Source organism: Neovison vison, chromosome 9, assembly GCF_020171115.1.
Source record: "Neovison vison isolate M4711 chromosome 9, ASM_NN_V1, whole genome shotgun sequence".
Lineage (NCBI taxonomy): Eukaryota > Metazoa > Chordata > Mammalia > Carnivora > Mustelidae > Neogale > Neogale vison.
In genome coordinates this window covers 11,979,089-12,002,400 of record NC_058099.1, presented here as the reverse complement: position 1 = coordinate 12,002,400, position 23,312 = coordinate 11,979,089, and the positions used below count along the sequence as shown (strand labels likewise).

General features: G+C 38.0%; 1 protein-coding gene across 1 annotated transcript; it reads right to left on the bottom strand.

The window, feature by feature from the left end:
- Positions 1-11,113: 11,113 nt before the first annotated feature.
- LOC122916844 (olfactory receptor 1B1) lies at positions 11,114-12,067 on the bottom strand. The gene has a single exon (XM_044264231.1). The coding sequence runs from the start codon at positions 12,065-12,067 to the stop codon at positions 11,114-11,116; it is 954 nt and encodes a 317-aa protein (XP_044120166.1).
- Between the last annotated feature and the right edge of the window lie 11,245 nt (positions 12,068-23,312).

Genomic DNA, 23,312 nt, shown 5'->3' with positions numbered 1-23,312 from the left:
CTCATCTTTCTTCTTTGATGGAAGAACCAAAAGATATGAGATCATTCACTGTTTCATCAATATCTAAATATTAGGAATATGCTCTATTAAATGCCTTCTTGGTCTAAATTCTATTTCTAGTCTGTTCCCCTGTGCTGAGGAATCACGAAGTTTGAATCTGAGATCTAAATTCAGAACCTCCTTTTCTCTGTCTCAAAAATGTATCTTCCAAATCCTCACAAATAAATTAGGGCCTTTGTCACACATTTCTTGCACCTGGGAACTGTGAAATATCTTTCCATTCCCTCTCTGACTGGATGACTATATTCTCCATCTAAGCCTTCATATTTTCATTCAAAATCCTGCTTTTTTAATGTGTTAAACTAATAACTCTTCCATTCATCCCATTTCTTCCCTTTACTATAATATTTGTTCTCATTCTATTCTTTGATATTCTTGGCACCAATATCACACCATTTTCTAAAAGAGGATTATGATTTTTTTTAACATTTTTAAAAAATTTTTTTAAATTTTTAAATTTTCTTTTAATTTTTAATTTTTTATAAACATATAATATATTTTTATCCCCAGGGTACAGGTCTGTGAATCGCCAGGTTTACACACTTCACAGCACTCACCAAAGCACATACCCTCCCCAATGTCCATAACCCAATAACCCCCCTTCTCCCAACCCCCCTCCCCCCAGCAACCCTCAGTTTGTTTTGTGAGATTAAGAGTCACTTATGGTTTGTCTCCCTCCCAATCGCATCTTGTTTCATTTACTCTTCTCCTACCCCCTTAAGCCCCCATCTTGCATCACCACTTCCTCTTTAAAATTTTTATTTCTTTTTGGTGTTCCAGAATTCACTGTTTCTGCACTATATCCAGTTCTGCATGCAATATGTGTCCTCCATAATACCCACCACAAGGCTCACCCAACCTCCCATCCCCACCCCTCGAAATCCCTCAGTTTGTTTCTCAAAGTCCATAGAGTAGAGAGCACAGATATGGACCCTCAACTTTATGGTCAAATAATCTTTGACAAATCTTTTGACAGGAAAAAATATACAGTGGAAAAAATACAGTCTCTGCAATAAGTGGTACTGGGAAATTGGACAGCTATGTGTCAAAGAATGAAACTCAACCATTCTTTTACACCATACACAAATATAAACTCAAAATGCATAAAAGAGCTCAAAGGCAGAAATCCATCAGAATCCTAGAGGAGAACATAGGCAGTAATCTCTTTGACACCCGCCACAGCAACTTCTTACAAGGTATGTCTCCAAAGGCAAAGGAAACAAAAGTGAAAATGAACCTTTGAGACTTCATCAAGATCAAAACCTCTGCACAGCAAAGGAAACCGTCAACAAGACAAAGAGGCAACCCACGGAATGGGAGAAGATATTCACAAATGACAGTACAAAGGGCTGATACCCAAGATCTATAAAGAACTCCTCAAACTCAACACACACAAAACAGATAATTGTGTCAAAAAATGGAGAGAATACATGAGTAGACACTTCTCCAAAGAAGACATACAAATGACTAACAGACATGTGAAAAAAATGTTCATCACCACTAGCCATCAGGGAGATTCAAATCAAAACCACATTGAGATACCATTGTATACCAGGCAGAATGGCCAAAATTAGCAAGACAGGAAACAACATGTGTTGGAGAGGATGTGGAGAAAGGGGAACCCTCTTACACTCTTGGTGGGAATTCAAGTTGGTGCAGCCACATCAGAAAACAGTGTGGAGATTCCTTAAGAAATTAAAAATAGAGCTTTCCTATGACCCTGCAATTGCATTCCTGGGTATTTACCCCAAAGATACAGATGTAGTGAAAAGAAGGGCCATCTTTACCCCAATGTTCATAGCAGCAATGGCCACAGACACCAAATTGTGGAAAGAACCAAGATGCCCTTCAATGGATGAATGGATAAGGAAGATGTGGTCTATATATACCATGGAGTATTATGCCTCCATCAGAAAGGATAACTACCCAACTTTTGTATTAACATAAATGGGACTGGAAGAGATTATGCTGAATGAAATAAGTCAAGCAGAGACAGTCAACTATCATATGATTTCACTTATTTGTGGAGCATAAGGAATAACACAGAGGACATGGGGAGATGGAGAGGAGAAGGGAGTTTGGGGAAATTGGAGGGGGAGAAAAACCGTGAGAGACTGTGGACTCTGAGGATTATGATTATTTACTGTGCCCCTTCTATTTACTATGAGGGCAGAGTATAATCTTACTCTCACCTTCTCTCTGTATCTAACCCCACACATTCAAGATAGAAAGTTTGAATAGAGCTGTGCTCCTTCACCATATTCTCATAAAACTCACAAATTAAGGATTGTCTTCTCTTCATTTTCCATAAAAGCCTTTCTATATGGTTGCTCATCCCAAAGAAGCATCATCACTTACAGGGACTCATTCTGGGACTCTACCAACCCCAGGAGCCTCCAACTGTATTCAGATGAAATAGCAATTACAATGGGATGAGCCCATCTACCTTCCTTTATCAGCTGGGACTATAGCTCTGGAGTCTGCTCCTTCTCCTTCCTTATACCCAGATATCACCCTAGAGCTTCAGAAAACAGTTGTGTCTATAGGGAAGGTCGACCCTTTGGGGGAAACCACAGTCTTCTTTGTATAATGTCAACAGTTGAGCAAGAAAAAAAACCCAAGAGGAAATTGATCCCATTTCATCATTTCAGGAAGCCAGCTTTCCTAAACTATCCTTCCTGTTATTGTTTGTTATTAATCCAAACATCTTAACCCAGCTGAATTAGCTGCAAGGCACGAGGCTTTAGGAGATATCAGTGGGACAACTTTGACTACTGCTATGTTTCTATTCTGCTCTCCAGTGAGTTCCAAATTTCCTGCCCTCCCCCAAATGCATCCTTTGCTGAATTTCATCTACTCATTTTTCTTATCTACTTTAGAACTATCATCCACAGAAACCTGATTTGAACAACCCTTTTAGTATAAAAGCAGCAGCAGGAAGTGAAGCTCCACCCTGAAAAATATGAAATTATATGCAAATTTTCTTTGTCCTAAAATAAAGTAATAATGACATGTGGCTTACTGATATGGATTAGATATGTGGAAATGACTATAAACTGGATGCATACTAGTACTTTCCTCCATTAACCTGCAGAAAAGCAGCTTAGTCACAAACTAGAAAATCAAATTATTAACTGATGAATAGGATCAGAATTCAGTGGAAAGAAAGAGATTTTTAATCAATCAAAATAATATCAACTTCCTCAAAAAATGTAATACATTTATTTTTGTTTGCAGAGGATCTATTTGACTTTCTAACAGCTCTCCTTACTTTGGGAAAGTGACATATTTCCACAATGGATATAGGCTTATGCATTGTCAAATGGATGTGATTCTCTTCTATCAGTTTCATTCTGAGCAAACATTCCTGGATTTTAGACTGTTCTTTCCTCCTTCCACCTGATTTCTTTCCTCTTCCACACACATATACTTCTGCTTTAATTATTGCTCTAATGAATAGATCTAGACATTGAATAGCAATGGCTGCTAATTTCACCAAAGAAGCGACCTAACCAGACATTACCTCTCCCACACAACCTATGGAGTTGTCTCTCCTTTCCAAAAGCCAAACATGAATCTGAAAAAGCTTCTACATCCAACTTTCAGGTTATGGAAAATACAGAGCACAGAGGAACACATTAAACTGCAAGATAAGGATGAACTCACACAAATCCAGACTACATGGAATTCTGCAGGAAAATTACTTGATTATCTTCTACAAATAAATTGTTAGAGATAGAAGAGAGTAGGAGGAAAGAGGAAGGAAAAAAAGGTGGGGGGAGAAAGAAGAAAGAGACTGAAGAGACCAAATAACCAATCACATTATGTAAACCTTATTTGGGTCCTAATTTTTAAAAACTACAAAAACATTTTATTATATTTATTAGACAACTGGAAATTTCAACATTGGCCACTTGATAATATTAAAATAGTTTGTTTTAATATGAAATTTAAATTTATTTTTTTTTCTTTTTCATGGGTATTAAGGAGGGCAATTGTGATGAGCACTAAGTATTGTAAATGATGAGTTCCTAAGTCCTACACCTGAAATTAAAAGAATTGTTTACATGAACACCTCTGAACTTTGGGAAACAAACTGAGAGTTACAGAAGGAAGGGGGGTGGGGGGATGGGGTAACTGGGTGATGGGTATTAAGGATGGCATGTGTGGTGATGAGCACTGGGAGTTATATGCAACTAATGAATCACTGAACACTGCATCAAAAACTAATGTGCACTGGGTGTGGTGAAAAAATAATGAATACTGTTTTTCTGAAAATAAATAAATTGGAAAAAAAACTAATGAGGTATGGTGAAAAAATAATGAATACTGTCTTTCTGAAAATAAATTAATTAATTTAATTTTTAAAAAAACTAATGAGGGGGCACCTGAGTGGCTCAGTCGGTTAAGCATCTGCCTTTGGTTCAGGTCATGATCCCAGGGTCCTGGGATTGAGCCCCACATCAGGCTTCTTGCTCCATGGGGAGCCTGCTTCTCCCTCTCCCTCTGCTTGCTATTCCTCCTGCTTATGCTCTCTCTTTGTCAAATAAATAAATAAAATCTTGAAGTGGCGGGGGGGGGGGAGGTTGGGGTACCAGGTGATGGGTATTATAGAGGGCACAGATTGCTTGGAGCACTGGGTGTGGTGAAAAAATAATGAATACTGTTTTTCTGAAAATAAATTAATTTAAAAAATTTACGTACTATATGCTGGCTAATTGAACATAATAAATAAACAAACAAGCAAATAAGTAATTTAAAAATAAAAGTTAAAAAAAGCTACAGCAGTCAAAGAATGTGGTACTTGCAAAAGGACAGATATGGAGATCAATGCAATATAACTGAAAGTCCAGAAATACACCCACTTAACTTTGTCAACTGACTTTTGACAAGGACATGAACAACACTCAGTGAGAAAGAAAGAATTTCTTCAACAAATGGTGTTGGTGGACCTGGCCAGCCACACCAAGAAAAATGAAACTGAACCTCTATGTTACACCACACCCAAAAATTAGTTCAAAATGGATTAAAGACCAAAATGTAAGGTCTGATAATGTAAAGTTTCTAGAAGAAAACGGGGAAGAAGTTATTTCACATTGGGCTGGACAATGATTTTCTGGCTATGGCACAAAAAGCACCAAAAAAGCATAATCAATGTGCTATGGTGAGTGCTGTGAAGTGTGTAAACCTGGCGATTCACAGACCTGTACCCCTGGGGCTAATAATACATTATATGTTTATTTAAAAAATTAATTAAAAATAAATAAATAAATATCTTAAAATAAAACATGTAGGACACCTGGCTGGCTCAGTTAGTTAAGTGTCTGACTCTTGGTTTTGACTTGGGTCATGGTCTCAGGGTCATGAGATTGAGCCCTGGGTCGGCTTCCACCCTGAGCATGGAACATGCTTAAGATTTTTTCTCTCCCTCTCCCTCTGCCTGTCCCTCTCGCATTATCACTCTCTCTCTTAAAATAAATAAATACAACTACTATATGAACGAGCATATCATATCTGGGTCTATGTCTAAAGGAAATGAAAGAAAGTTATCAAAAAGATAACCTACTATAAACATTGGGTACAGATGGCCCTTCTTTTCACTACATCTGTATCTTTGGGGTAAATGGCCATGGTCGCCAAACTGTGGAAAGAACCAAGACGCCCTTCAATGGACAAATGGATAAGGAAGATGTAGTCCATATACACTATAGAGTATTATGCCTCCATCAGAAAGGACGAATACCCAACTTTTGTAGCAACATGGATGGGACTGGAAGAGATTATGCTGAGTGAAATAAGTTAAATAGAGAGAGTCAATTATCATATGTTTTCACTTATTTGTGGAGCATAACAAATAGCATGGAGGACATGGGGAGTTAGAGAGGAGAAGGGAGTTGAGGGAAATTGGAGGGGGAGGTGAACCATGAGAGACTATGGACTCTGAAAAACAATCTGAGGGTTTTGAAGGGGCAGGGGGTGGGAGGTCAGGGTACCAGGTGGTGGGTATTATAGAGGGCACGGATTGCATGGAGCACTGGGGGTGGTGCAAAAAATAATGAATACTGTTATGCTGAAAATAAATAAAAAATAAATTTAAAAAAAAGATGACCCACTCCCATTTTATTGTAGCATTATTCACAATAGCCAAGATATGGAAACAACCTAAACCTAAGTGCCTGTCAACAGAAAAATGTTTCTAAAAGATGTAAGATTATATATATATATAACATAATCTATCATATGATCTCCCTGATATGAGGAAGTGGAGATGCTACAGGGGGGGTTAATGGTGTAGGAGAAGAATAAATGAAACAAGATGGGATTGGGAGGGAGACAAAACATAAGTGACTCTTAATCTCACAAAACAAACTGAGGGTTGCTGGGGGGAGGGGGGTTGGGGGAAGGGGGGTGGGTTTATGGACATTGGGGAGGGTACGTGCTATGGTGAGTGCTGTGAAGTGTGTAAACATGGTGATTCACATACCTGTACCCCGGGGGATAAAAATGCCATGTATTTCTACTTGTTAAAATTGTTTCAATGAAAAATATGTTAGTAATAAGAACTTCTGGTTTAGTTGGGAGTTCTTCCATTTGAAAAATGTGATATTTGCATAGAAGTGTTTGAATATTTGTTTTCTCAGTTTCCCCTCCACTGGATAGAATTGAAACTAGAATTTTCCCTTTTGTTAAAGGAATAAAAAGTGAATATGTTATTTGTAAATTGATGTTTAGTAATTAGAGATAAACTTGAATACTAGAATACATTATAAGCCTAATCCTAGGTAGTCTTATGAAAATCTCTCTTCTGTCTTCTGAACCTATATTCACATTGAACTTCAAGATATGTTAAGTTATATTTTTTCCTCTTTTCAGAGCTGCTTTGGGGCTACTTTTTTTTTTTTAATTGAGGTGTAATTTGTAAGAGGCTACATTTCTGATAAGGCTTCTTATAATTGGCTGGATGTTTTGTTCTAGTCTTCCAAGAAGGGCCATTTTATTTTTTAGAGTCACTTCTAAAGTCATGTGGTCTTTAACTTTGGGGACTGTTTTGTATTTAAGTGCTAATGCAAATAAATTTAAGCCCAAGTAGACCTCATCACATGTCACCCCATGAATGTTGACAATGGAAGGAATACCTTGCCTGTAGTATAATATCTGTTCTGGACCGAAAAGCTGGGGAAGAAACTTCATTTTCTTTTTTGTATAAACCAGAAAAAACAGCTAGTCTGTGCAGTTTCCTTGTTGACCTCAGCAGATGAACTGAGCTGATAGTGTTAATTCAGATTCGGTAAATTATCTGAATCTTCGTTTCTGTAGATTTGCAATATACATGCAATTTTTACTAAATCAGATAGCTTTTACATTTTCACTTGTGTACATAGGCTCCCCACCCTTTCCAACATCCATTAGTTAACTGATCTTTGTAAACTGGCATTGAAACATTACAACAATGTGTTGTTGAACCAATTTTATAAACTTACACTGCAATATGTGTTATTTTTCCGAGACAAACCAAAGGTTAATATCTCAAGGTTCTTGCTGCGTGCTTTAGCAGCATTTGATGGGAGGATCTTTTATATACACTTGTAATAGATGAAAAATAAACCAGATTGCAAATAATTTTTTTTTTTAAGCTTAAACCATGTACCAAGTCTTTGGTCCAAATTGTGTAGGATAAGTTAAGCTTAAATGGCATTCTATTAACCAGTATGAGTGTATTTCTGTAAGCATAGTTATGTTGAAATAAAGCTTTAAAAAGACAAAAAAAAATTAAAAATTTAATTAAAAAAAAAGAATACCAACTTTTGTAGCAACATGGACGGGACTGGAAGAAATTATGCTGAGTGAAATAAGTCAAGCAGAGAGAGTCAATTATCATATGGTTTCACTTATTTGTGGAGCATAACAAAAAGCATGGAGGACATGGGGAGTTAGAGAGAAGGGGGTTGGGGTAAATTGGAAGGGGAGGTGAATCATGAGAGACTATGGACTCTGAAAAACAATCTGAGGGGTTTGAAGTGGCGGGGGGGGTGGGTGGGAGGTCGGGGTACCAGGTGGTGGGTATTATAGAGGGCACGGATTGCCTGGAGCACTGGGTGTGGTGAAAAAATAATAATACTGTTATGCTGAAAATAAATAAATGAAAAAAAACCCAAAGGGGGAAAATATATATTAATGATTAAATATAATTTTGAATATTAAAAAAAAATAGAAATGGCAGAGGACATGAACAGACATTTCTGCAAAGAAGACATCCAGATGGCCAACAGACACATGAAAAAGTGCTCCACATCACTCAGCATCAGGGAAATACAAATCAAAACCACAATGAGATACCACCTCACACCAGTCAGAATGGCTAAAATTAATAAGTCAGGAAATGACAGATGCTGGCGAGGATGTGGAGAAAGGGGAACCCTCCTACACTGTTGGTGGGAATGCAAGTTGGTGCAACCACTCTGGAAAACAGCATGGAGGTTCCTCAAAATGTTGAAAATAGAACTACCCTATAATCCAGCAATTGCACTACTGGATATTTACCCTAAAGATACAAATGTAGTGATCCAAAGGGGCACGTGCACCTGAATGTTTATAGCAGCAATGTCTACAATAGCCAAACTATGGAAAGAACGTAGATGTCCATCAACAGATGAATGGATAAAGAAGAAGTGTATATATATATACAATGGAATACTATGCAGCCATCAAAAGAAATGAAATCTTGCCATTTGTGAAGACGTGGATGGAACTAGAGGGTATCATGCTTAACGAAATAAGTCAATCAGAGAAAGACAACTATCATATGATCTCCCTGATATGAGGAAGTTGAGATGCAACATGGGGGTTAAGGGGGTAGGAGAAGAATGAACGAAACAAGATGGGATTGGGAGGGAGACAAACCATAAGTGACTCTTAATCTCACAAAACAAACTGAGGGTTTCTGGGGGGGGAGGGGGGAGAGGGAGAGAGGGGTAGGGTTATGGACATTGGGGAGGGTATGTGCTATGGTGAATGCTGTGAAGTGTGTAAACCTGGTGATTCACAGACCTGTACCCCTAGGGATAAAAATACATTATATGTTTATAAAAAATAAAAATAAATTCCAAAAAAACCCCACAAAATAAAACATAATATATATAATTGAATATTATTCAGCCATGAAAAAGAAGGAAATCCTGCCATTTGTGACTACATGGATGGATCTTGAGGTTGTTATGCTAAGTGAGATAAGTCAGACAAAGACAATGACAATTTCACTTATATGGGGAACTTAAAACAGATGAACTCATAAAAACAGAGTATAATGGTAGTCCAGAGACTGAGGAATAGGGGAGTTGGGGAGATGTTATTTAAGGGTACCAACCTGCACCTAGTAGACAAATAAGTTCTGGAGATCTAATAATACACAGTGTAATGATAATAAGCAACAATAATGTACTAAAAGCTTCAAAGTTGCTAAGAGACCAGATTTTCATTTTTCCCACCACAAAAAAAAGAGGAAAATTACATGACATGGTAGAAGTGTTATCTCACACTTTGGCGGTACAGCAGTCCCCATTTTATCTGTGGTTTCTTTTTCTGCAATTTCAGCTACCTGTGGTCAACTGCAGTGCAGAAGCAGATGGTCTTCCTCCTGATGCATCATCAGAAGGTCAATAGCAGTGTAATCCTGTATCACAATGCCTACATCACTGACCTCACTTCATCTCATCACGTAAGTATTTCATCATCTCACATAATCACACAAAGAAGGGTGAGTACCATACAATAAGATATTTTCAGAGAGACAGACTACATTCACATAATTTTTATTACAGAATATTGTTATAATATTCCCTGTTTTATTATTATTGTTATTAACCTCTTAATCTGCCTAATTTATAAATTAAACTTTATCACAGTTATGTATGTATAGGAAAAAACATAGTATATATAGGGCTTAGTACTATCTACTGTTTCATGCAGCCACTGGGGGGTTTGGAACATAACCCCCGAGGGTAAGGGGGACTACTGTAATATTGCAACACATAAATGTATCAGATCAACATACTGTTAAACTTGCAATGTTATATTTCAATTATATCTTAGTAAAAAGAAATGTTAATGGTATTGTCATGGAGTTGTATGGTGAGAGATGGTAGCTACACTTGGATGAGCATAGCAAAACATACAGTTATCAAATCACTATGTTGTACCCCTGAAACTAATGTAATATTGTGTGCCAACTACACTTCAATAAAAAAGAGCTCAACGAATATTTTTATTTATCACTGCAAACCTCATAAGAGCTGGCAAAATAGAAGTCAATGTCCAGCTCCCAACAATCTAAGCACAGCCAATTTGTCTTCTTCATTGTTGAAATAGTTCACTGTTCCTTGTTTTATGCAGAGGAGTTTTGGCTTTGCATTTTCTTTGTATATCTTACTTGAAAATGTAAAGAAAATTAATTTAAAATATATGAAATAGAATTTACACACATCAGAATAAGATGCTCACACTATGACAAGTCCATGGAAACTGAGGCTAAGATACAGAATAACAGAATCATGGCCCCTTTCACACTCACTTTTGGGCCAATATTTGCTCACTGAATGGAACAGGTATAAAACTACCATCCCATTTTACCTAACCTGATCCCTTCCCCTAACTTTCTGACACAAACCATCACACTTCCCATGAGGAAGCACACCAAGTTAGACGTGACCATAATTAACTTCACTGTCTCTGTTTCAGTTCATATTTCACAGTAATATTCTCACACTTCTTCAAAACTGTGGGATTCAACATCCCAGGCCTAGTGACTCATTTGTATCCATTTTGATAACTGAAGATAAACGGTCTGGGGAAGGGGTTCCTGAGACAGGATGACATGGGAGCCCTGAGCACATGTGGCATGTGTTCACCGCTCTGTCAGGCACCACAACAACAGGAGTCGAATCTGGAGTTCCGTAAGTTAGCCAGGCCATCCTTCCCTCATCTTTCCAAAATCAGCCATGCTTGAACCCTCCCACTTCTTTCCTTCACCACCCAAAATGGCTCTTCAGCAGGCTCATCAGGAGTCCGCCCTCCCCAGTCCAAGCAGCCTGTGAAGGGCACTCTTGACATCCTTGTTGCGGAGGCTATAAACAAAAGGGTTGGCCAAAGGGGTAATGGCAGTGTACATCACAGCAGCCACCATGTCCTGTTCCTGAGAGTTCTGGGAAGGAGGCTGAAAGTAGACCCAGATGATGGTGCCATAGAGGAAGCCAACCATGGTGAGGTGGGATCCACAGGTGGAGACTGCCCGGTAGCGACCAGCAGCTGAAGGCAAACGTAGGATGGTGGCCCCAATGCGAGCATAGGAGAGTACAATGAGGGCACAGGGACCTAGCATGAGGAAGCCACCCTCCAAGAATATGGCCAGCTCATTGGAATGTATGTCAGAGCAAGAGGCTCGCAGAAGTGGTCGATGGTCACAAAAGAAGTGGGGAAGTTTAACGTTGCCCTCAGCATCCCCATCCCAGTAAAGAGGCAAGAGAAGTCCCACATGCAGCATGGTGTGCACTATGGACACCACCCAACTCAAGGCCAGTAGGCAGGCACAGAGTTGGCGACTCATCACTGAATGGTAGTGCAGGGGATTACAGATGGCCACATAACGATCCAGAGCCATGACAGAAATAACAAGTGTATCTGTAACTCCAAATGCATAGAAGAAAAAGAACTGGGCCAGGCAGCGGGCAGCAGAAATGGCTGGGTAATTAGAGACCAGATGGGCCAACAACTGGGGCAGGGTGACAGTGGACAGCCCCATGTCTATGATGGAGAGACCACGGAGCAGATAATACATAGGTGAGTGGAGCCTGGAGTCCCGGGAGATAAGTAGCACTAGAGTCATGTTCCCTATTATGGTGACCAGGTAAATAACCAGGAACAGGAAGAAAAGGAGACCTGGAGAGATTCTAGCTCTTGAGAACCCAAGGAGTAAGAAGACTGAGGAATGTGAAGCATTAGGGGAGCAGCCCATGATAAGGGACAATAAGCCTGCCTGAAAGAGAGTTTCAATCAAAAAGTAAGTCATAGGTAATAGGGCTGAGGATCATAATAGTTGTAGTTGATTTATTTATGTTATTCAAGTTCCCTAAAGACTTCAATTCAACTGACCACCATGGACCTTCTGCTAAGTCTATGACTTCACTCCTGTAATTGACTATAGCATTTTCTTCCTACTTCTTCCTTTAACCCTCTCTAGTGGCTCCTTTTCTATAAACTATAAACCTTAAGAAAGTCCCTCATCCAGTTATAAACCCTTCATTCAGTAATGTCTTTTCATCCTACTGCTGCTTTTCTCCTTCCAATGGCAAATGTCCTGAAAAAATTCCTGTACTCCCTGCCTCTAACTCTTCATCTTCAATTCACACTTCATCCCATTGCAGTCCTCATGATTTCATCTCTCTGAACCTGTAAGGAATATAATGTTATCATTTAATATGTAACATATAAACAAATGGTTCATTATAGGTATTTGGTTTTTACAGTGAAACTGCTTCAAGCTGTCATAAAATAACTTGGCTTTACTCTTTATTCCATTTTGTTGGTTAGTGGCTAGTGGCATCACCATTATCATCCATCTAATTGCCTAAAGCAAAAGCTGGGGGAATCTCTTCCTCATCTCCTCATATTCAATCACTCCTTGACTTCTACATTTCCCCTTATATTCATCCTTTGCCCTTAATCCACTCACACTGTTTAAGATTTAGCATCTCTGACCAGTGCTAACTTCATAGCCTCATGACTAGTTCCTCTACTTATCTCCCTTGGTAGATCTTCCATACTGATTCCAGAAGAAAACTTTCAACATATACTTCCCTATTTAAAGAGTCAGGGCCTTCAGAATAGTATCCAAATAACTTCAACTGGCTTATGAAGAACTTTTGTTGTCAATGACTAGCCTATCTTACCAAGTTCATGCTGAGACATCTACACAGTATGTTTAAAACTAGACAACTCTTTTTTTAGTTTTCTGAACATTGCAACCTCTCACATTTCTGCAGATCATCACATGCTATTTTGAAAGCTTTAGCTTGCTGAAATATGAGGTACTAAGCACCTTCCCATGCAACATAGGTAGAAATGTTGAGGAAATATGATAATCATCCTTTTAAATTCATAAATGAGTGTTTAACAATATAAAGGAAACTACACTACAACAGAAACTAATGATGTATTATATGCTGGCTACCTGAACATAATAAAAAAAACCAGTCAACTGTATACTGTAATCTATGCAGTGGTGGTAACAGGTAGGTGGGAGGGGTATACCATCAGTCCTCATTGTCTAGAGGCCCCATGTAGAGCAGGAGGTGAGAATATAGGCCTATGTGAGGCAAAAGGTCGAAAGGTAGACACCACCACATTAGTTCAGGACATTCGAAATGGTAAGCTCTCAGTGAAAGAACATACACAAACAGGAAAAGGAATATATACCAGTGTCTATAGGACACTCAAAGAAAACTCATCTCTCTCATCCTGTACTTCATGGAGGGGAAAGGTCTCCCATGGGAATGCAGTTATGGGTCTGGACAGCACCTGGAATGGATACACTTATTTACAAGACACATATGATCCTAGACCCCTCAAACTGACAAACTAACATAAAAATCATTCCCAGACTGGTAAAATCCTTGGGGTACCTTTCAGAAGCAAACATAAAACTTCTCCTCATTTTGCTGTAGACTGTATGGGAATCCCACAAATAAAAACCAACCAAAAAGATGTTCTCACAATTCAAAATTACTAAACAGACACAAAACCTATTTATTATGAAGATAATCAGCAATCAACAAGTGACAGAATTATCTCCCCCTAAACATCATAATAGTAATTAATCTTCCTTATCCATTCATCCGTTGAAGGGCATCTTGTGGTCCAAATACACTATGGAGTATTATGCCTCCATCAGAAAGGATGAATACCCAACTTTTGTAGCAACATGGACGGGACTGGAAGAGATTATGCTGAGTGAAATAAGTCAAGCAGAGAGAGTCAATTATCATATGGTTTCACTTATTTGTGGAGCATAACAAATAGCATGGAGAACAAGGGGTGTTAGAGAGGAGAAGGGAGTTGGGGTAAATTGGAAGGGGAGGTGAACCACGAGAGACTATGGACTCTGAAAAACAATCTGAGGGGTTTGAAGTGGCGGGGGGGTGGGAGGTTGGGGGTACCAGGTGGTGGGTATTGTAGGGGGCACGGATTGCATGGAGCACTGGGTGTGGTGAAAAAATAACGAATACTGTTTTTCTGAAAATAAATAAATTGAAAAAAAAAGTAATTAATCTGTTAGGAATTATAAACTATGTTTAAAATACTTTGTATCTCAAAGGAAGAATAAAGACTATAAGAAATAAGGTATTATAAAAGTAAAATACAACAGATTTGGAAAAGACCCCATATGAATTATTAGAAAATACAAATATTCACATTCAAAGTAAAGACTCAATGAATGGCATGGACAGTAACTGAAGAGAGAGGCTAGTTCTGAGAAAAATACCCAGAAAACAGTATGAAGTGACCAAGATGTGGGGAGAGGAGTCAAGACTTTTGGCGGGGGGGAAATAAGGAGATCCACCATACACCAAGTAAGTCCAAGAAACAAAAATTAATGAGAAAAGAGAGAAGAGGAAACATTGAAGAAATGAACTGAGAATTTTCCAGATTTAATTAAAGAAATGAGGCCTCAGATTGAAGAATCACAATGACTCCCAAACAAGATAAATTTTTATAAATCCTTGCATAGATACTACATTAGAGAAATTGCTATACAACAAATACAAAGATAAAATATATTTTTTACCTAACTGCTTATTTTATTTTATTTTTTCCAAGTTTTTATTTAAATTTCAGTTGGTTAACCTACAGTACAATATTAAAGTGTAGGATTTAGTGATCCATCATTATATACAAAGATAAAATATTAAAACCAAGCAGAGAGAAAGGAAAGATTAACTATGAAGGAAACATCATAGACTTTTTTTTATAGTCCCTTTTGATTGTATATTTATTTCTTAATCATGTCTCATGTTTTCAATGTTTTTGGTTTTTTTTATTTCTTTTCAGCATAACAGTATTCATTGTTTTTTGCACCCCACCCAGTGCTCCAAGCAATACGTGCCCTCCCTAATACCCACCACCTTGTTCCCCCAACCTCCCACTCCCCACCCCTTCAAGACCCTCAGGGTTTTTTTCAGAGTCCATAGTCTCTCATGGTTCACCTCCCCTTCTAATTTCCCTCAACTCCCTTCTCCTCTCCATCTCCCCATGTCCTCCATGTTATTTGTTACGACTTTCTGACAGAAGACTTCTCAGCAAAAATAGACTCTAGAAAACCTCATACATCCTTATCCCAATGGGTTATGTAGAGGCAGGGCTTCTCCAGCTGTCCTCCATCCATGGGCTCCCTTGCTCAAATTTTCTTTTTTCTTTTTTTTTTTTTTTTATTTTGGGGACTTCCAACCCCTCCGTTTATTTATTTATTTATTTTTTACGGATCGCGCCTTTGGTGTCCAGTCTTTTTTTTTTTTTTTTTAATTAAGCCACAGTATATTTGGGTTTCTTCATTATAGCAGTTCATTATAACAGTTGAGGTTTTTTTGTGTGTGACATTTTTTTCCAATTTATTTATTTTCAGAAAAACAGTATTCATTATTTTTTCACCACACCCAGTGCTCCATGCAAGCTGTGCCCTCTATAATACCCACCACCTGGTACCCCAACCTCCCACCCCCCCGCCACTTCAAACCCCTCAGATTGTTTTTCAGAGTCCATAGTCTCTCATGGTTCATCTCCCCTTCCAATTTACCCAAAAGCACATACCCTCCCCCAATGTCCATAACCCTACCCCTCTTCTCCCAACCCCCCTCCCCCCAGCAACCCACATGAAACAAGATGGGATAGGGAGGGAGACAAACCATAAGTGACTCTTAATCTCACAAAACAAATTGCTCAAATTTTCTTGAAGGCCTTCAGGAATACTTAGAGTTGCACTTTTGTTTCCAAACACTTTTTCTTAAACCATCTTTTCATTATTGAGTTCCAATTTAATAATGCCAAGGCCTGACAATGAAATCTGTATGAGATTAGTTCTCAAGCTTTTTGAAACTCAATTTGTGGCTAATATGTGGCTAAGTGAGCCTGTGGAATACAGAACATGGCAGTCCCAAAGCAAACTCACAATGTCTAGAAACTGGGATATATGATAGAGACGACACTCTTGGTGTTTGAAGGAGAGGTTATTCAGTTAAATGTAGTACCACAACTGCATACATCTCTTATAACTTGTAGTTTACTCATAGTATACATCTAGAAAATAGAGCCACATGCATCAATAAATATGTCTCCAAATCATAATATTAACTTTTAAAATGCCAGTTCACTGAAAAAATTCGATATCAGCCACAGCAACTTCTTTCAAGATATGTCTCCAAAGGCAAAGGAAACAAAAGCGAAAATAAACTTTTGGGACTTCATCAAAATCAAAAGCTTCTGCACAGCAAAGGAAACAGTCAAGAAAACAAAGAGGCAACCCACGGAATGGGAGAAGATATTTGCAAATGACAGTACAGACAAAAGGTTGATATCCAGGATCTATAAAGAACTCCTCAAACTCTACACACACAAAACAGATAATCATATCAAAAAATGGGCAGAAGTTATGGACAGACACTTCTCCAATCAAGACATACAAATGGCTATCAGACACATGAAAAAATGTTCATCATCACTAGCCATCAGGGAGATTCAAATCAAAACCACATTGAGATATCACCTTACACCAGTTAGAATGGCCAAAATTAGCAAGACAGGAAACAACATGTGTTGGAGGGGATGTGGAGAAAGGGAAACCCTCTTACACTGTTGGTGGGAATGCAAGTTGGTGGAGCCACTTTGGAGAACAGTGTGGAGATTCCTCAAGAAATTAAAAATAGAGCCTCCCTATGACCCTGCAATTGCACTCCTGGGTATTTACCCCAAAGATACAGATGTAGTGAAAAGAAGGGCCATCTGTACCCCAATGTTTATAGCAGCAATGGCCATGGTCGCCAAACTGTGGAAAGAACCAAGATGCCCTTCATCGGATGAATGGGTAAGGAAGATGTGGTCCATATACACTATGGAGTATTATGCCTCCATCAGAAAGGATGAATACCCAACTTTTGTAGCAACATGGACGGGACTGGAAGAGATTATGCTGAGTGAAATAAGTCAAGCAGAGAGAGTCAAGTATCATATGGTTTCACTTATCTGTGCAGCATAACAAATAACATGGAGGACATGGGAGATGGAGAGGAGAAGCGAGTTGAGGGAAATTGAAAGGGGAGGTGAACCATGAGAGACTATGGACTCTGAAAAACAACCTGAGGGTTTTGAAGGGACAGGGGGTGGGAGGTTGGAGGAACCAGGTGGTGGGTATTAGAGAGGGCACGGATTGCATGGAGCACTGGGTGTGGTGCAAAAATAATGAATACTGTTATACTGAAAATAAATAAAAAGTAAATTTCAATAAATAAATAAATAAATAAATTTTTAAAGGAAAAAAATCAGTTCAGAATGACAGGAAAATATGACATATATGAGGATTTAAAACATGAAAATATTGTATTCTTTTAGAACAATGATAATGGATATATATTCTAAAAACATACATAGGATAATGAATACTTCATTTGGGATAGTGGTTACCTTTGGCGAAGAAGGAAAGGATAGAGAATAGAATAGAAAAGTAGTTGGGGTTTTTTTAAGACTTTATTTATTTATTTGAGACAGAGGGTAGAGAGAGAGCATCAGTGGGGAGAGGGGCAGAGAGAGAAACAGACCCTCACTGAGCAGGGAGCCTGATGCGGGGCTCCATCCCAGGACCCTGGTATCATGACCTGAGCTGACGGCAGACACTTGATTAACCAAACCATCCAGGTGCTCAGTAGCTCAGGTTTTAACTGTTATCTTTAGCTATCTTTTTTTTTTTTTTTACAAAATAAGAACAGAAAAAAGAAGTTGAAACCAAAAAAGGTGAATGTTAAGTATTTTTTAAAAGATTTTATTTATTTATTTGACAGACAGAGATCACAGGTAAGTGGAGAGGCAGGCAGAGAGAGAGGAGGAAGCAGGCCCCCTGCTAAGCAGAGAGCCCGATGCGGGGCTCGATCCCAGGACCCTGGGATCATGACCTGAGCTGAAGGCAGAGGTTTAACCCACTGAGCCACCCAGGCGCCCCTAAGTATTATTTTTTAATTGGATGTTGTATATATGTATTCTATTGGTTTCCACATATTTTTCTATATAGTGAATCTTTTCATACTAGAATATATAAACAGAAAGGCAAGAATAGAAACTGAAACATAAGAGCTTCTATTTTCTTATATTTCCATTATTTATTCCTTCATAAGACTAAACATACCATTCTATCTCAAAATAACATCCAGCTCAGTTAATTCAATCACACACACAACTTGGGACACCCCAGCCAGTATATCACAGAGAATCTAGAATTAGGTAATATTTATCAAGAACTGGGAGAACCAGAGGTTTATTTCTGAAACAATTTCCCAAAACCTTGTGGAAGAAAGGAAATGCCAAAATACACATGAAATATCAACTATCAGAATTATAATGGGCCAATGAGCCTAGATGTTTCTCTAAATTATCTTTCCCTAACCCCAGCCATGTTCCATGTTTTCAATTACTATTCCTATTTCTCTGTCTTGCTGTAGTAAATTCTATAATAAGTTTCTAATGGAAGTTTTTTCATTTGGGACTGACTAGAACAGGACTCTGGAATAGAAGGGAGAAATCTTCAGCAAGACTCTAATAGACAGAGATGCAGGGCTCATAACTGCCTATATTTCTCCAGCTTCAGAAGCCCAGGACTAGATTAATCATAATCCCTGATTCATGCTGCAGCCCATTCATTGTCCAAGTGTACCTGCTTGTTTGTTCCCCTAGTTTTGGATACTATTATAAACACCCATTAACTTGATTTTAACACAGAAACTAAAACATTGATTTCAATTCATATCTGTGTATATACATCAGCTCACCCTGCCACTTTCTGCCTAAGGTAATCAGCCTCCTGAATCTTGAGTTAATCATTCCCTTCCTTTCATCAATACATGTTTAAATTTGATATATATTTACTATAGGTATTCCAAGAATATTGTTAAGTTTGAGATGATCTCAAACTTATAAAAGAGTAACAGATTTTAAGTAATTAGGGGTTATTTGATTTTATGATAATCACTGATATTATTGGATATAGCTGTGACTTACTTATTTGTCATTGCTACATAATAGTCCCTTGTATGACTATACCACAGTGTATTTATCCATTCTCTGTGATGTGCATTTGTGTTGCTTAGTTATCCTTGCTACAAAATATGGGTCAAAGAAGACACAGTTTATATTTCTGTGCTCCAAGCTACTAACTCTCTTAACTTGTCTGAGTCATGGATTTCTAAGATGGAAATAGAAGCTATTTTCACAAAGTTGTTAGAAGAACTAAATAAAGTGCCTATTAGTGTTTACAAAATTTTTAAAAATGTGATCACCTCAAAAGATGCAGAAAGTTCATTTGATAGAATTTGATACCTACTCATAACCAAAATCTCTTAGCATACTGGAAATAAAAACAATAAGCAAATAAGGTTCATATAGTATTAATCTATAGTGAAAGTCATACTTGGTGCATCTCTAAAATAATTTCACTGAAGTTTAGGAACAAGGCAAGGATGACTATATCAAAAGTCCTTATTCAACATAGCTTTGTAAGTCTTAGCCAGTGAAGTAATGACAAGAAAAAGAAATAAAACATTTATTCAAAATTAAAAATATATATAATTCATATTTCATAATCTATCAACCATTTACTCTAACTTGTATATTTAGTAAATTATGTATAGTTTCCTTATAAAGTAATTTATTCAAATTTTTGCTTCTAAGGTTATCAATAGACAGTCTTCACCATATACAATGACCTATAACAATGGTAGTAATAGTAGTAGTAGTAGTAGTAGTAGTAAAATAGGTAACATTTGTGTACCCCTTGCTACATGACTAACTATAGAAAACACTCTACATGCATGATTTTATTAATCCTGTAGAAATGCTATTTTATTCTTATTTTACACATGGGGAAACAGAGACATAGAGAAATTAAGCAACTTGCTTAATATTGCACAGCAAGTCAGTGGCAGAACTGGAATTTTAACACAAAGACTGGTCTACATCTGAGCCACTGCTTCTCTCGAACCTTCATTTTCCTTCCCTATCAATGGAATTATTAACCACTATCTGCCATATTCCTGACATTTATTCTCCTGAATACTGTAAAATTGTGAATTTTATCTTCCTTTCAGTGGTTAGCTCTTTTCTAAACTTTTTTTCTCCCTTCTTTGCCCAGTCCCTTCCCTGTAGGAGACTCTGAAGGAGCAACCCTGAAGAACATATCCAGTCCTAGAGCCTCAGTGACCAGCTTAATGCTGATTTTTCATAAATTAACATCTTCAAACCTGGCCAACTTCACTGCTACAGTAAAGGGCTGAAGGATTCATCCTACACTTCTGGTAAAAAATGAAGCACATGATGAACTAGAGTATATCATGGAGGGTTAATAATATAGGTGAAAGATTCAGAGAGAATATGAGCACTAGAAGAGAAAAGGAGATGGAAGGTCTCTCAAAAGAAAAGCAGGAAAGAATGTGGAGGAGTATGGAGTGGGGAACAAAATGTAGATCTCATCACTACAAATCATTCACACTGGGGATTTTTAATAATTTATAAGAATAATTGCCAAAGAATATTTTGCTCTCAAAATACAATTGTTACTCCAAGCAGAGATTAGCAACCTTGGAATCTGTGCCTCTGGAAATATCTGACAGGAAACAGAAGGGATGAAATTTTTAAAAATTAATTTAAATACTTGAGTTTACTTATGGTCCCCCCAAAATAATTTTGGCTAGACCAACTGCAGAAGGTAATCACAGGGTCCAGAAGATCATTCATTTATTTATTCATCCATTTGTCATTTAATTCATCTGTTCTACTAGTAATGATTTCTTACCTATGATGACACATTAAGACAAACCACACAATAGTTCTGCCATGAGGAAACCACAGTGTGGACAGAAGGGAAGATAAACATTGGATGAAAAACAGTGTGATAAGTGTCATGGTAATAAAAGCAAAGGGGTTTTGGAGCTTATTTGGAGGATATCCCTTCTCAGTCTAGGTAAGATCAGGGATGGGCTGAGGTCATAATAAGGTTTCTAGTAGATAACAAAACCACAGGAGAGTGTAAACATAAAGACTCCTTCAGCTGACACCAAAAGTGCCCTCCATTTTACTCAGAGAACAGACGGCATTTTGAACGAATAATGTGAAATAACTGTGTGTGTGTGTGTGTGTGTGTGTGTGTGCTGTGTATAAGCTCTAAGTATATAATAAAATTTCAGAAAATAATTATTGAAAAGCAGAATTTACTCTCAATTGAGAGTTTCTCTTAACCTTCTTCAGGTGTCTAAAAATAATTGCGTGCTCTCACAGAGAGATGACCAGGAGGAAAAGTGAGAGTCAGAAACATGGAAATAGAGACAGTGGAGGAAAGACTAATGGAAAGATACAACGAAGAAAGAATGCAAATTGGTGGGGAGAGAGAAAAAAAATGCATGATGGAAAATGAGTAGAGAGAATGGATGAATGAAAGAAACATAAGGGAAAAAATAGGAAGAATTTTGATGTGAGAAGAGCAGAATTAAGGGTGGGAATTTTTTTAAATGATTGTGGCATAGATAAGAGCAGAAATAAGTTTGTTTGTTTGTTTTTTAGAAGAAAGGAGAAAGGCATGTGGATAATGAGTGAAAGGAGGGTGATAATATGGGACAGGGCAGAAGGAAAGAAAAATAGAATGTCATGAAATGATGGCTATAAAAGAAAAGTGAAGGCAAGTATGAGAAATGGAACACCAAGAATAGAAACAGAAAGGCAAGCTGGTAAAAGAGATTGTCAAGGTGGAGAGAGAGGGGAATGGGTGTGATGACATAAAGCACAAAGGATAATGTTAAACAAAATGGGTTTGAGTGAGAGACATCTAAAAGAGATATACAAGAATGGGTCAAGGAGAGACAAGATGGAGAATGAAGGCTAGTTCCCACCCACACACTCACCTGTCAAGAAAGAACTGCTCTGATTCTGGACTTCTGTAGCTCCAGTCTGAGTGGCTCACTCAGGGATCTGGCCATGGTGCTGAATCTTGGGACCTGACGCCAGGGCTGGAGAGACTGGGTGAGATTTAGAGGCTGTGGGGCCCCAGAGACCTTTCCCCTAGAGTCTCCTAGAATGCCTCTCATGAAGCAAGAAAGTGTGGACATGATATCAGGGGAAAGTTAAAAGCACTGTAAGCTCCTCCCAACAAATGGGATAGGTAACGTCATTAAGTCTATGCTCAGGCAACACCAAATAGTCAATACTGCGTATCCTTATCCCAGTCATTTATACCATCATCATCTCATTATTTCCCTAGCATAACCTACAATAATTAAAGTATTATGCAATGGCCAAGACCAGAACATTGGAGTCAAACAACAGAGTATAATTCTGGGACATACCACTTGCAAGTTCTGTGGATTTGGCAAAATATTTAGCCTCTCTGAGGTTTTACTTCCTTATCTATAAAGTATAATAATATCTATAATATCTAATTATTTTTAAATGATTGATTTAAGGTTTAGAATGTTATGTATAAAGTGCTAAGTATGTGTCTGCAGTGACGCTGCAATTGCACTACTGGGTATTTACCCAAAAGATACATATGTAGTGAAAAGAAAGGCCATATGTACCCCAATGTTCATAGCAGCAATGGCCACAATCACCAAACTGTGTAAAGAGCCAAGATTCCCTTCAACAGATGAATAGATAAAGAAGATATGGTCCACATATACAATGGAGTATTATGCCTCCATCAGAAAGGATGAACACCCAACTTTTGTATCAATATGGACAGGACTAGAAGAGATTATGCTAAGTGAAATAAGTTAAGCAGAGAGTCAATTATCATATGGTTTCACTTCCTTGTGGACCATAAGGAATAACACAGAGGACATTGAGAGAAGGAGAGGCGAAGGGAGTTGGGAGAAATCAGAGGGGGAGAAAAATCATGAGAGACTGTGGACTCTGAGAAACAAACTGAGGGTTTTGGAGGGAAGGAGAGGTGGGGGTTGGTT